Below are 14,886 nucleotides of genomic sequence, written 5' to 3' on the forward strand. Positions count from 1 at the left end.
GTTGACAGAGAGGGTGGGTTAGTGGTTGTAGGTTCAGTGCTGGGGGTAGGGTTTGTGGACGTCAGTGTGGGTGGTAGTGGGGGAGTGTTTGCATCAGTGGTAGTGGTTTGCTGTACTGTGTGACGCCTGAGCCGGTGTGTGGTGATGACAGGTAGCGGAGGGTACGAATTGACAAAGGGGATGGGGTGTGTGTGTGTGGGGGGGGTGCATGTAGGTGTTGGTGCTGGGAATTGAGGTGTTGGTTGTGTGCGCGTTATTGGTGGGTTGCAAGGTTGGGGGATGACGTATGGGGTGTTGGCTGTGACTGGGTTTGTGGTGTGGCCAGTTTGACTCTGTCTGTAGCGACTGTGGATGGTTTCCCGTGTTTGTATATTGTGACCGTTTTTTGTGAGTTTGTGATCACAGGGTATGGGCCTTCATATGGGGTTTGGAGTGGTGAAGTGCATTGACCCCTCCTCACGAAGACCTGTTCGGCGTCTGGTAGGGAGTGCAGGATGAACCTCGTCTGTTGCTGGCAAGAATGAGGAGGGACTGGTCGTAGTGCCTGCATTGCCTGCTGGAGCTCAGGGAGGAAAACCAGGGCCGGCGTGCCTGGTTGTGGGCGAACTGCCCCGGCAGCCTCAAGTCTTCCCCATACGTTAGCTCTGCCAGGGAATTCCTTTTGTCCTCCTTTTCCATAATCCTCAAGTTTAGGAGGAGGATTGGCAGTGCAGCCTCCCAAATAACTGGGTGGAGAAGCCCTCAGTGCTTCCTTCAGGTGATGATGGCAGCGCTCAATCATCCTGTTTGCCTGAGGGTGATACGCGGAGGTTCTGTGGTGTTTAGCACCCAGGAAGTCCATTAGGTCCTGGCAGGCCCGAGATTCAAATTGGGGGCCTTGATCTGTGATGATGATCTGCGAGATGCCAAAAAGAGTGACCCAGGATGTCAGGAAGTGATATGGCACATGGTCAGTTGTAGCGTCCAGCGTGGGCATGGCCTCGACCCACCTTGTCGCTCTATTTATACATGTTAAGATATAGCGTTTACCCCTAGATTCGGGGAGAGGGCTGAGGATGTCAATGTGGACTGTGTGGAAACGTTGAGTTGGTGTGGTCAGTGGTTGAAGTGGTGTTTTGGTGTGGCAATGCACTTTTGCTGACTGACACGCCACGCATGCTCGGACCCAGTTGGTGGTGCCATGCCTCATCCCTGGTGACACCACTCACCGGCTAAGTAAGCTATGCATGCTGCGAATGCCTGGGTGTGCCATATATTGGTAATGACTGAAGACTTGCCTTCGGAATCACTGGGGAATATAGGCCATGCTGTCCCTCAGGATATGTCACACCAGAGTTTCTGAGGTGTGCCGGTGACATTAAAATGTTGCAGTTGAAGTGAGGTTTTGGCCTGCAGCAGTTCTTGGAGTTCCTGATCATCCTCCTGCTCCCGGGCCAAGGCTGGATGGTCAAGCAGGGGTAGTGTAGGGCCGACAGCTGAAACTTCATGGGACAGGGCGTCCGTAACCTTGTTCAGGTCCCCACTGATGTGCTGGATGTTAGTGTAGAGCTCTGAAACGAAGGCTAGCTGTCTTGCCACCCGAGGAGACCAATTGTCACCTTTCTGAGCCATGGCGTAAATAAGGGATTTATGGTCAGTGAGGATGGTGAATTCTCTGCCTTCCAGAAAGTGCTTGAAATGTCTGACTGCCTCATATATAGCAACTCCCTGTCGAAAGCACTGTATTTGTGCTGGGCAGGGTTAAGGCGCTGGCTGAAGAATGCGACAGGCACGTTTGCATCACTGACTTGTAGTTGTAGGACTGCACCCACAGCTTCGGCAGAGGCATCTGTGGTGAATGTGATGGGGGCATCTTATGATGGGTATGCTAGGCAGGGTGCGGTGGTGATGTGGTTTTTGAGGGTGGCGAAGGCATGGTCTGACTGTGTGGTCCATTGAAGAGGCTTGGAGGATGTCTTTTTTGTCCCCTTCAGGAGATCGTTAAGGGGGGCTAGTGTGGCTGCAGTGTTTCTCAGGAACCTGTGATAATAATTGACCATCCCCAAGAACTCCCTGAGCTTGCGAGGTGTAGCTGGGTATGGAAAGTCCTTAATGGCATCCACCTTCTGCGACAGGGACGTGATACCTGTGGTGGATACCCTGTGGCCCAAGAAATCCAATTCGTATGCACCGAGGATACACTTCGCCGGGTGCACACGCAGCCCATAGTCCTCCAGACATTGGAACAGCACTAGGAGATGTGTTTTGTGCTGCTCATGGGAATCAGAAGCAATAAGGATGTTATTAATGTACACCATGACGAAATCTAGCCCCCTGACAACCTGGTCCATTAATCTCTAAAAACGTTTGTGCAGCGTTTCTGAGGCCGAAATTCATCTTTGTCAATTCAAACAGGCCAAAGGGGGTAGTTACCGCCGTCTTGGGGATGTCCTTCTCCGCCACAGGGATTTGTGGAATGCCCTGACTAAATCAATCTTGGAAAATACACGATGGCCGTGTAGTTGGTGGTGGAAGTCCTGGATGTGGGGAATGGGGTATCTATCGGGAACTGTCATCACATTCAGTGCCCTGTAGTCCACACATGCTCTCCACTCACCCTGTTGTGCCTTCGGTACCATGTGTAGAGGGGATGCCCAGCAGCGTGATGATGGCCAAATGATGCCCTCATTGAGCATCGCCTGAAACTCCTTTTCCGTTGCCTGACAACGTTTTGAGGGAAGGTGTCTGGGATGGGTGAAACAGGGCAGCCCGGAAGTGATGATGCAGTGCTCTACACCATGGTCTGTATGGCCGTTGTTGGACGAGTGAGAGTCAAGAGGGGAAACTGACATAGTATGGAATCGTATGAGGATTTCTGGTGGAGATGAGTAATGAGTGGAGGATTACCAGCACACCAGGTTACTTGGATGGATGAGTTTGAGGGTCTGTGATATAGATTCTGTCTTCTGGTATCCACGAGTAAGTCATGTGCCTCCAGGAAGTCGACGCCAATAATAAGTTGATTAACGTCTGCGACAAGGAACGGCCAAGTAAATGACACTGATTGGGCGAGTGCCACATGACGGGGTTCCATGCAGTATGTGGCTATGGGGATGCCGTTTGCTGTTATCAGGTCAAATACGGATTGCTGAGCTGTTTTGTGGTCAGAGGTAGGAGGGACTAGACTGAATGCGGCTCCAGAGTCAATAAGGTATTTTGTGCCGGAGATGGCGTCTTTAACCCATAGTAGGTCCCTGGAGCCAGTGGGATGTGTCGTGGCTTCGGGAGTGTTGATCATGAGGGGGCGTTTGGTGTGTGTGTGATGCGGGAGACATTACTGGGACTGTCTCACCCATGTGCGTTTCCCATGAATATGCAGGGTGGTGCACATCATCTGGCTTCCATGCGAAAACACTTGTGATAGGTACACAATACAAAATTGTCCCTTACTGTTTGGGGATTAACATTACGAGCACGGTTCACTGGGGGAACACCGTTGGAACAAAGGGGATGGGGGATGAATTCAACACTGGGGGTCTGAGTGGTGAAGCCACTTATTTTAGTTTCCAGCTTGTCTATTCTATTTGTTAACTTTGTTAATAAGGTACACAGCCCTGATGTGGAACCGTTTTTGTTCGCAACACTGTTCACTGACACCGCTGTTTCACTAGGGGTAGCTCTGGGGGCTATGACAGGGGAAAGAGAGGAGTGTGCACTTACTGGGTTGTTGTCGTAACGCTGTTGAGTTTTGTATAGAGTGTCCGCCCTCTTGATGAACTCAGCAAGGGACGTGCCAGGGCCCAGGGATGCTAGATGGAGTCGGAAGTCTGGTGGCATGAGCTGGAGGAGTCTGTGCCGGAGGAGGTCATCTGATAGTGTGGCCCTAGCTGCCATGAGTGTGGCTTGAATGTGGGCAAGGAGGGCCGAGGGGCGCTGCTGTTGGGAGCGAATTCCATCTACCTCCATTAAAAGTGCCTGCTTTGATTTACCTAGGGCCTGCAGCAGACTTTCCTTCAGGATTCTATATTTGTGCCCTGTAGGTGGTTGGAGGAGTTTTCCTGAACAAGGGCAGCTACTTGAGTGGGGAGATTGCAGACAACTGCTCTGAATCTGTCATCATCACTGGTATCTTCAGGTCACACAGCATCAACTTGTGTAAACCACATGTTAATATTGTACGTGAATGTAGGAAGGGATAGTTGGACGTGTGCTAAGGTAACCATGTTTAAACACTCTGGGAAGTCACCAATGTGGCGTGATTTAAGGTTCAGGTCACCACAGTGTCGTTTTTGGTTATGGATATATATATATATATATATATATATATATATATATATATATATATATATATATATATATATATATATATATATATATATATATATATATATATATATATATATTTCACTAGGGGCTACACCAAGGCAAATGGTTAGGATAAATAAATGCCAATGTGTTGGGAAGAAATGAACAGGGCAGTGATTATTGACTTCGAACAATACAATGTTATTGCATGATTTCAAAATAGTACAAGGCCATTACATTACAGCAGGTGTAGATCAATTACATGAATAAATAGTTATAGACTAAGAATATGAGTAATGAATTTAGTGAGAAGCAGGAGTGCTGAGCTGTTGTGTTCTTGTGTATCGTATATGTAAAGTTGTACCACGTGGCCAGATTTTACCAGGAGAGATAGAGAGCAAGGCAGTAATACCCGGCTGAAGTTCTGTGTGGAAAGAAGGCCGGAGCTAGGTCGCCCACTCGGTTTTAAGCCCCCTTGTGGCCGAAACAACGGTAGGCCTAGGTCGCTTGAATATACAAATTTGATTGGTTTAGGCACCACTACAGGTGAGGAGGGAAGAGAAATTGAATTCCATTGGTAGCAGCACCAGTAGCGATGCTGATTCCGAGAACAAGGTGGGGAAAAGCCATAAGTGAAGGAAACCACGTGTGTAGATGAAATGCGAGATACAATACTTTGTGGTGTAATATACGCCTCAAGAGCATTAAGCAAATAGAAGGAAAGTGTGGATAGTAGTTGGTAAGGGGTTGTATGCTCAGTGATACACAAGAGTCATCACAGGACAGCATAAGTTCCAACATTATTCACACCATCATCATCGTGATTGTCATCATCCACCTCCATTTCACACTTATTTAATGGTGATTAAGGTTTCAAAAATAGGAAAACGATGACCTTGAAGTGTACGAAATCATCGTAACAAGACACACTGAAATAAGCCACAGATATTTTCACTTACCACTGAAGCCACTTAAATCATCAGATTCACCACGCAGGCAACTATTACTCATGTGGATAATAAAAAATAATCGTCTCTTTGTTGCTTTCATTGTGTTTTTCATGGTTTGTCAGTTTCTATGATATTTTTAATTCTTAGTACGGCATTCATTCCCATCACCCTGTTATTTTCGTCGTTCTTGTTCACATTTCCCTCTTTTCTTTTCCCCTCTTATTTCCATTTGGTTTCCTTGTTACAATTAATCGTTTCCCAGGGTAATTACTGTAGTATCACTTCTAACCATTATCATTCCAACATCCTAACTCTTTTATCATTCCTCCTCTTGCTCATCTCTTCTCCTATTTAACTTCATTCACGATCCCCTATCAAGTTTTTCTTGTGTTGCTTATCCCTCCTTTTTCTCTGTAGTCTCTTCCTATTTGTTTGGTGTGCTTCCCATTACTATCCTTCCATCTTCTAGCGCCCGTCTTCGACAATTTAATTCTTTTACATCTTTACTTCGACATAGCCTTCATTATGTGTCCTTATTACACTTAGTCTACACCCTTAGTTAGTATGGCTTTTCCTTACTTATTGTCTTACATCTTTCTCTACTTTCCTCTATTTCTTTTCTTCAAGAAGACATTTTTCTTGCATGTCCTGTCTGCTCTTCATCCTATTTTTCATTACTAAGTTAACTAGTTTCCAACCTCTTCTTACGCTTCCTCCTTGTATGTTGTGTTTCTAAACCTTTCTTCCATTTTACAATCCACTCTTTCGTCATCTCCTTGTCCCCTATAAGGCCTCTATAATTTTACTTCCTCCAATTTCTTCTTTTCCAAAAGTTATTTCTGACTTCCTTACCTCTTTTCCTTGTCTGTCTCTGTTATCCCCCTGCCTCTTCACCGGCATACCGTCCTCCTGCCTTCAATCTGTCCTTGTCTCTTGGGATCCAGTCCGCCTCTCAATCATTTCCCCTCCATGGCCTCTCTGACATCGATACGTTTTCTCCAAGAACAGTTTCGAGGGACTGTTTCTTGGTTCTGGCTTCCCTTCGGAGGCAATACATTATACTTTGTATTTCACTGTATCACTCCTGCCAACTGTCTGTTGTCTCTCTTGACAGATTTTTTTTTTATTCTAGCGTTAAGTTTATAATAATAATATTAATAATAATAATAATAATAATAAGTAATAGTAATAGTACTGTAATAGCAACAACAATAATAATAATGATGATAATAATAATCTATCTATCTATCTATTGCCAGACGCCTCAAGCTCGTTTGGGGTGGCCACAAACAAAACGCCTCCACGTCGCCCTGTCCCCCGCCATTTCACTGCCCTGCTCACAACTCATACCCCCCTCTCTCATATACCTCTCCACCCCATCTCTCCATCTCATCCTCGGCCTCCCACTCCCTCTTCCCCCTTCCACCTCACTCACACTCTCTTCGTCAGTCTTTCACCCTCCATCCTCTCCACATGGCCAAACCACCTCAGTGTGTTCCTCATAACGCTTCCTATCACATCCACATCCACACCACAACGCTCCTTTATATCCTCATTCGTCAGCCTGTCTCTCCATGTGACTCCACAGGCTCCTCTTAAATAACTCATTTCCACTGCTCTCACTCTTGACTTGTGTCTTTCCAGCAACGTCCAAGCTTCACTTCCATACGTTAGAGTTGGTATCACAATACTGTCATGTAGTAACTTTTTCACTTCCATGCTCACTTGCCTGTTTCTTATCACTGCTTTCAAAGAACCAGCAACCTTTCTTCCCTGCTGTACCCTTTCAAGCACTTCATCTTCCAAACCTCCATCCTTACTCATCACACTACCCAAGTACTTAAATGTACTCACGTTTTCCAATTCCTCACCATCCAACCTCGCTGTACATTCACTGACTTCACCTCTCTCAAAGACCATCACTTTACTCTTCGCTACATTCACCTTTAGATTCCGTTTCTTACACACTCTCCCAAACTCATGCACCAAGCCTTGCAGCTCTCCTTCGTCCTCACTCAACAACACAGTATCATCTGCAAACAACGGTACAGGGAGTTTCCAAACACTATCCTCTCTCACCAGGGCCACTCCAGCATCCACTACCCTACCTTGTACCTCTATTATTACCCCATCCATGTACAGATTGAACAACCATGGAGACATGACACATCCTTGTTTCAACCCAACCTTCAAAGAGAAAAATTCACTTAGTTCACCATCCACATGCACTGCAACCTTAGCACCATCATACATACTCTTCACAGCATTCAACAACTTCCCATCTACTCCATATATTCTTAATACTTTCCACAATCCTTGTCTATCCACCCTGTCATATGCTTTCCACAAATCCATGAAAGCCGCATACAACTTCTTTCCCTTCTCTAGAAACTTTTCCACTAAAGATCTAAGAATGGATATCTGATCTACACAACCTCTTCCCTTCCTAAAGCCTCCCTGTTCTTCTCCAACTAATTCCTCTGTTCTTACTCTAACTCTGTCATTAAGTATCCTACCATACACTTTCCTATTATACTAAGAAGACAAATGCCCCTATGATTACCACACACTTCTTTTTCCCCTTTTCCTTTGTACAAGGGAATAATTATACCTGACTTCCAATCCTCCGGGACTCTACCTTCCTCCCAGGCCAATCTACACATCTTCCATATCCATTCTACTGCAGTCTCTCCCCCATGCTTCAGCATTTCACCACACACTTCATCAATCCCTAGGGCTTTCCTCAATTTAACTTTCTTCATTGCATCCACAACTTCTATCCTACTGATTTCTTCCTGTCTTCTCACCTCCCTCCTTCTCCCAGCCATTCCCCAGCCACTTATACTCGCATTACTTCCATCCTGTATGTTCAACAATTCCTTAAAGTGTTCTCTCCATCTGCTCGCTGTTTCTCCCTTCTCCACTAGTAATATACCATTTTTATCTTTCATCCCCCTGCTAACCTCACTTCCACCCTGTCTTACTCTCTTCACAACTTTCCAGAACATTTTCTTACAGTCCCTCCACTTTACACTCAAATTCCTTCCAAATTCCTCATCCACTCTCTCTTACTAATCTTTTCACCTCTCTCTTTCTTTCTACATATAACTCTCTCTTCCGCCTCTCAACTTCTTCCACGCCCCTATTTCTCATCCATTCATTGTATGCTTTCTTCTTTTGTGCCACAGCCATTCACCTCTTCATTCCACCACGCTGTTCCTTGCACCCCCTTCCGTCTTCTCTTCCTCCCACAAACCACATCACATGCTGCACATATTTCTTCTGTAAATATCCTGCACACACCTTCCACGTCCCCCATCTGGTCCAATTCATATTTGCCCAATCGTTCCTCCACTTCTCATACACTGCCTCTTTCTCATCCTCTTCTAACCTTTCCACTCTCCTTGCAACTACTCCTTCCTCTTGCCCTTCCCTTCTTCTATTTCTCCGTCTTACTTGGATCCTAATTCTGGCCACCACCAAGTAGTGGTCAGAAAGTCCACTCCCCCAACCTCTATAAGCTCTTGCATCCATTACAAATTTTCGCATCCTTTCATCCACTCACACATAATCAATCATAATAATAATAAGAATAGGAATAAGAATAATAATGATAATAATAATAATAATAATAATAATAATAATAATAATAGTAAAAATAATTGTAATCATCATCATCATCATCTTCATCCGGACCTCTTTTCCCACCCTAGGACATGGTTAGGAGTTGCAATGTCCAGGCAGCCCAAATTCGCCCACTCCAATAGGTCACGATTCCATTCAATCATCATTCAAGCCCCCGGAATCCTGGCTCCGTCTGATACGCTAGAAACATTCACCACGTTCTGTAGCTTCAGATAAACGTATTCAATAGAGGAAATCTGGACGCTGTCATGCGCTTCTCCTCACAACATTCATCCAGCCAGCTCGATCTCCTGTAGGTCCCCCCAGCATCACCAACTTCCAAACCTCTCTTCCTCACACACTCATCCACCATATCCCTCCACCTTCTCCTTGGCCTACCTCGCCTCCTCCCTCCTACAAATTCGCTCAGATATACCTTTTTTCACCACTCTATTGTTATCCATTCTCTCCACCTTACCATACCACTTCAGTACACTCTTCGATTTTGGTGTCCACAGACTTCCTCACTAAACATCTTTCACGAATCACATTATTTCGTATCCTATCGACTCTCTGTACTCCACATACATTCCTCAGCAGTCCCATGTCCACTTCTGTCACTCTTGACTTATTATTTTCATACCACACCATAGTCTCTTATCTATATGTAAAAGTTGGCACTAACACTCCTTCATGTAAGCCTCGTGCAGTTGCAACACTCAAACCTCTATTTCTTATCAAGGCCTTCATTGCGCCAGCTATGTTGCACTACTTTCCACTTCTTTTGCACATTTTCCTCTCTTTTCTATCACTGTACTCAGGCAGTTGAACTCTCTCACCAGGCCCAGTCTCTCTCCATTCACTGTAACATCGCACTGGGAGTCACCTTCTCTCCCAGTGACCGTTACTTTACTCTTTTCTGCATTTACTCTCAAGGTACGACACTCACAGACATCAGCAAAACTCTGCACTAGTCTACCAAGTTCTTGTCGAGTATTTGCAAGTAGTACTGCATCGTCAGCATACAACAAATTTGAGATATTCCATCCATCGCCATTCATTACCAACGCCATCCCTCTATAAATTACTCATGTTTTTTACTTCTCTCATCACCGCATCCATATATATATTTAACAATCATGGGGACATTAAACAACCTTGTCGCACGCCCACACCCTTCGTGAGCCATTCACTTAGATGCCCATTAACCCATATACATGCTTTACTACCATCATAAAACTCTTGACGGCACCTAGCAGCTTGCCATCTACAACGTCCATGCGCAAAACCTTCCACAATCCTTCTCTATCTACTTTGCCTTATGCTTTCTCCAGGTCCATGAATACCATAAACACCTTATCGTCCTTCTCACAAGCCTTCTCCACTATCTGTCACACGGCAGTTATTTGATCTACACATCCTCTGCCACTCTTAGAGCCACCATGTTCATCACTCACTAGGACTTCTGATATCTCTCTTACTTTCTCTATAATAATTCTTCTATATACCTTCCCCACCACACTCAATAAACTTATGCCACGATAATTCTTGCACGCACTTCGCTCACCTTTATTCTTGTACGGGGGTACAATTACAGCATTTTTCCACTCTGCTGGCACAGTTGCACCAATCCATGCCTTCTTACATACTTCCAACAACCACCTCATTCCCCTCTCTCCACTTCACTCAGTCATCTCTGCATAAACCTCATCAGCCCCAGCTGCTTTCCCATTTTTCAGCTGCTTCACAGCGCTCTTCGCCTGTAAGAGTGTCACGTTTCCTGGCACTGCATTCCTTCTCTGCACCCCCCCAAAACAAATCTTGTTTACAGTGGCTCTGCCCTATCTGTTCTCATTCATCAGGCTTTCAACTTATTCTTTCCATTTAGTTCTTACTTAATCCCCATGGATTTAATTTACCACTTACATCCTTCACACCTTCACATTTCTTTCCGATTTCACTTCTACATTTCCACACCTTTTTCCAGAATATCTTCCTATTTTCAGAGGAGTTTTCATTCGTTTTTCTTCCTAGATCATCATTTACCTCCTTCTTTTTCCTCTTCACTAATCTCTTTACGTGCTTCTTATTCTCAATATATTTAGTTCTTATTTCAATTGAACCCCTGTCCTGTAACCACTCTAACCACTTCTTCCTCTTTTCCTCCACTGTTCTCTTAACCTCTTCATCCCACCATGCCGTACCTTTCTTCTTTGTTGTTACTCTTGCCGCACCGCACACCACTTTAGCATTTCTAACTAAGCAATCCGTATATGCATTCCACAGGTTGTCCAGTTCCATGTCATTCCAATTCACTGATTCTAACTCCTTTCCTACTTTGATCCTGTATTCATCTGCCATTTTTTTTGATCCTCAGCCTCTCGACTTTCGGTCTTTCTCCCTGAATGCTCCTCTCGCTCTCCTGGTCCGCCTCACTTCTCTCAGCTTGATCTTACATACCACAACCATATGATCTGACAGACCTCCACATCTTCCTCTCACGGCCCTCGTATCAGCAACCATCCCCAGCATCGACCTCTCTACGAGCACGTAATCAATCAGGCTACTTTCAGTACGATCCCCGTTCCCTATACCATGCATATATATGTGCATCATTGTGTTTGAAACACGAGTTACAAATGCACAACCTCCTTTCCTGACACATATCCTTCAGTCGCCTCCCGTTATCATTTTCTCCTGGTACTCCATTACAATGCATTATGTTATACTCAGGATTAGTGCCTGCTCTTCCATTCGTATCGCCCACCACGATCACTTTATACCTTCTTAGCCTTTCTCCCACTACTTCACCCAGCTCATCCCAAAACCTGTCTTTCTCTCTCTCACTTCTGTCATCACACGGTGCATGCGCTACAATCACCGCCACTTTCACCTCTCAAACTTGAACTTGACATACATACATCTCGAGCTGACACATTTGTAATCTCCCATTCCACTTGCCACACTTCATTCATCAAGAAAACAACTACTTCCTTGCATCGTCCTCGCCCATTCATGCCCCATCTTACTCATATCACACCCTCCCACTCCTCCACCTCACACTCGTCGTTGTTTCACACAATGCCATCACGGCATATCTCACATTCTTGAACACATCACCACTTCCACCCTCTTGCTTTCCTCATTCACACCTCTCACATTCCACAGGGCCATACGAATCTGCCCATTTGGTTGGGGCCTTGGGCAGGTATTGGGCCCTCCGAGGCTCTCTGAAACAACTGCCAAGATTAAGTGATTTTAGATTGGGGAATCTGGGGGAACTTAACCCGGCCAAAAACCCAGGTTATATAGTTACCACCCAGCGTAGTAAATGGTAGTAGTAGTAGTAGATATATCTGGGTAGTGGAGTGAGAGGACGTGTGCCAGGCGCTCCTTGTTATCGTCTCGAAATCATAGTAAAAATGACTGTGGGCTCTTAGAAATTGATACCCACTCCAGCATTAAGTGGACACTGATGCATATGTGAAAGAAAATCTTAAATATCAGCTATATATTACTTGTAAAATGTGAAAAATTGTGATAACTACGGTGTCAGGGGGAGGAAGGGTGTGTGTGTGTGTGTGTGTGTGTGTGTGTGTGTGTGTGTGTGTGTGTGTGTGTGTGTGTGTGTGTGTGTGTGTGCAGGGACCGTTAGCGAGCGAGGTGCTGACCTGAGAGGGTTATCTGTACTGGTGTCAACACCATACATTATATCATCAGCCACCCGGGACCCCGCCGCCACATGTGCGCTGCCCCACACACCCTGAATATAAGTATCGCCACCCTTACTTACAAAATAAATACCTCTCTGAAGCCTATTTTTCAATTATTAACTTTGTCCACAAATAACAATGAGACATGGGATGCCTGTCACATACCTCTTGCTCACTCCATTATCCTTGGAGCATTAACTCCCTTTCCCTAACACATCAGCTGTTACCACACACTGAATATCACCCACTGATCACTAGCATACACACCACCTAATAATACGATTTATGAACACTGTATCAAACACTAAATATAACAACAACTACCACTAACTATACAACAGTCTCCTACATACACACCACCAGCATAGCCAGGTGGTATAGAAGTGTGGCATACAAAAACATTTAGGTAGGGAATCTTACACACACTCTAGATGACACTGTAATATAAACACATCACACATACAGACACACACACACAATGACTGTTATTAAATAACTATAAAACATATTATACATAGAATCTCATCATATAAATATATAACCAATCACAGTAGATAAGTCTATAATATAATAAGAAACAGTACAGAAGTAATTAAAACTTTAATTTGAATATATAAAATTAACAAATATAACTTCAATTAAATAACAAATTTCAACATAGTACCCTAGTTTTAAGCACACTATTATTATTAAATACAATAGTAATAAGAGTATTTTTAATATAATATCTGTATAATAGGACTAATGTAAACTCCACAAAATTACACACTAGAACTACTTACTCAACCCTTTCAAAATTCTCTTTTATATTCAAAAGAAATACTAAACAAACCTTGTTAATGCCAATGTGACTTAGTAAACCAAGGTGCCTCTATCTTACCACACCACAACCACACATCACACATCACATGTCACAACACCAACACACACACACGCACACACACTGTCCCAACGCCACACACCACACCACACTCATCCCTATACCATAGCGTCCGAAGACCCAATATCACTAAACTACACACACACACACACACACACACACACTGCCGCTACGCCACACACCACTCTCACCCCTACACCTTAACGCCTGAAGACCCATTACTAATAAACAAGGCTCCACATTATTGCACCACACCAATTGGCCACCTACTTAACCCTTGAACAAAGAAGCGTTGTTTTACTTCATATCAAACTTTAAATACATATCGTTATCAGTTCAGTCGATTATTAGTATAAAACAGAACGATTAGATATTAACTGATATGCAAAACTAGAGAAAAACAAGCAAACTGCTTCATAACTTAATCATATTATCTACAAACACAGAAGTAAGACAAGAACATTCTTCACTTATATCAAACCTTAATTTTAAATTCGTATAGTAAAATAGTAGTTCTAGTAACATTATATTTAATTCTCATTTAAAAGTACTACAAAAAGTAGCCATAATTATTATTATTAATACTGTACCACAGTATAAAAACTTTAGCACCATGGCCACCCCACAGTATTGTTGTCAGTGCTCCAGTAAGCAGCATAAGTGTATCAGGTGCTCATGTGCAACTAATAGGTCACCGTGTACATACTGTAGGATGGGACCTTTCTGTATGAATGTGTTAGGGAATCACAGCCCACCAGAAGCGGCACTTGACCGCTTCCAACATGGCAGGCGACAGATTGGTGACATGGAAATTGATGGGGCGGTCACTGACAATATGCACGATTACACGGACATGCTTGGTGGTGAAAGACCCCGTGGTGAAGCGAGGGATAGGGATGGACGCCAAGATGCGAGAGATATGGAAGCGCTGGGTGGGTTAAATCACCATGGGGATGTGAATAGTAGTGAAGTTGGGGGTGAGGAACATCAGGAGGTTTATAATAGAAATGAAACTCAGGATGAAGACCACCATAGAGGAGTGCATGAAAGAAGGAATCATCCAGGTATTATACGTCCTCAGAACGGTAGTGACACAAACAACGAGGAAGCAGAACAGCCTCAAAGGTCTGTGCGATAAGGTCGTCCCACATACTGGATGGGCAAATCCCGAGAAAATGCAGTAACCTGGGTGAACACCACATATAATGAAATAGTTGGATGGTCCTCAAGTAAACTTTTTGAACCTCCCAAATGCAATGCTACAACTGACATGATCAAGGAGATCACTCGCCTGATAGCCAACACAACAATAACTCACCCATTGCCTCATTCTCTTTTAAGGTCCTTGCACTAATACCACATCTCTTCCTCAACAAGGCCCGCCCGAGAGCTAGCATTGCAGAAAATATTAAGGCCATCCAAAGGCGGGTTGAAA

General features: G+C 44.3%; 2 protein-coding genes across 2 annotated transcripts; both read right to left on the reverse strand.

Annotated features, from left to right (window-relative positions):
• Positions 1-253: 253 nt before the first annotated feature.
• Positions 254-1,189, reverse strand: LOC145398434 (uncharacterized). The gene has a single exon (XM_080271316.1). The coding sequence runs from the start codon at positions 1,187-1,189 to the stop codon at positions 254-256; it is 936 nt and encodes a 311-aa protein (XP_080127442.1).
• A 664-nt stretch (positions 1,190-1,853) lies between these two features.
• On the reverse strand, positions 1,854-2,330 carry LOC145398435 (uncharacterized). The gene has a single exon (XM_080271317.1). It carries the CDS (start codon positions 2,328-2,330, stop codon positions 1,854-1,856), a length of 477 nt encoding a protein of 158 aa, XP_080127443.1.
• Positions 2,331-14,886: the final 12,556 nt, after the last annotated feature.

The sequence above is a fragment of the Coenobita brevimanus genome, chromosome 45 (genome assembly GCF_032717465.1).
Source record: "Coenobita brevimanus isolate Jiangsu-jjx chromosome 45, ASM3271746v2, whole genome shotgun sequence".
In the NCBI taxonomy this organism is placed as follows: Eukaryota; Metazoa; Arthropoda; class Malacostraca; order Decapoda; family Coenobitidae; genus Coenobita; species Coenobita brevimanus.

What these genes read in the sequence shown, in the direction of transcription:
- LOC145398435 (XM_080271317.1), bottom strand. Translation starts at nt 2,330, where the DNA reads ATGGACCAGGTTGTCAGGGGGCTAGATTTCGTCATGGTGTACATTAAT.
- LOC145398434 (XM_080271316.1), bottom strand. Translation starts at nt 1,189, where the DNA reads ATGAGGCATGGCACCACCAACTGGGTCCGAGCATGCGTGGCGTGTCAG.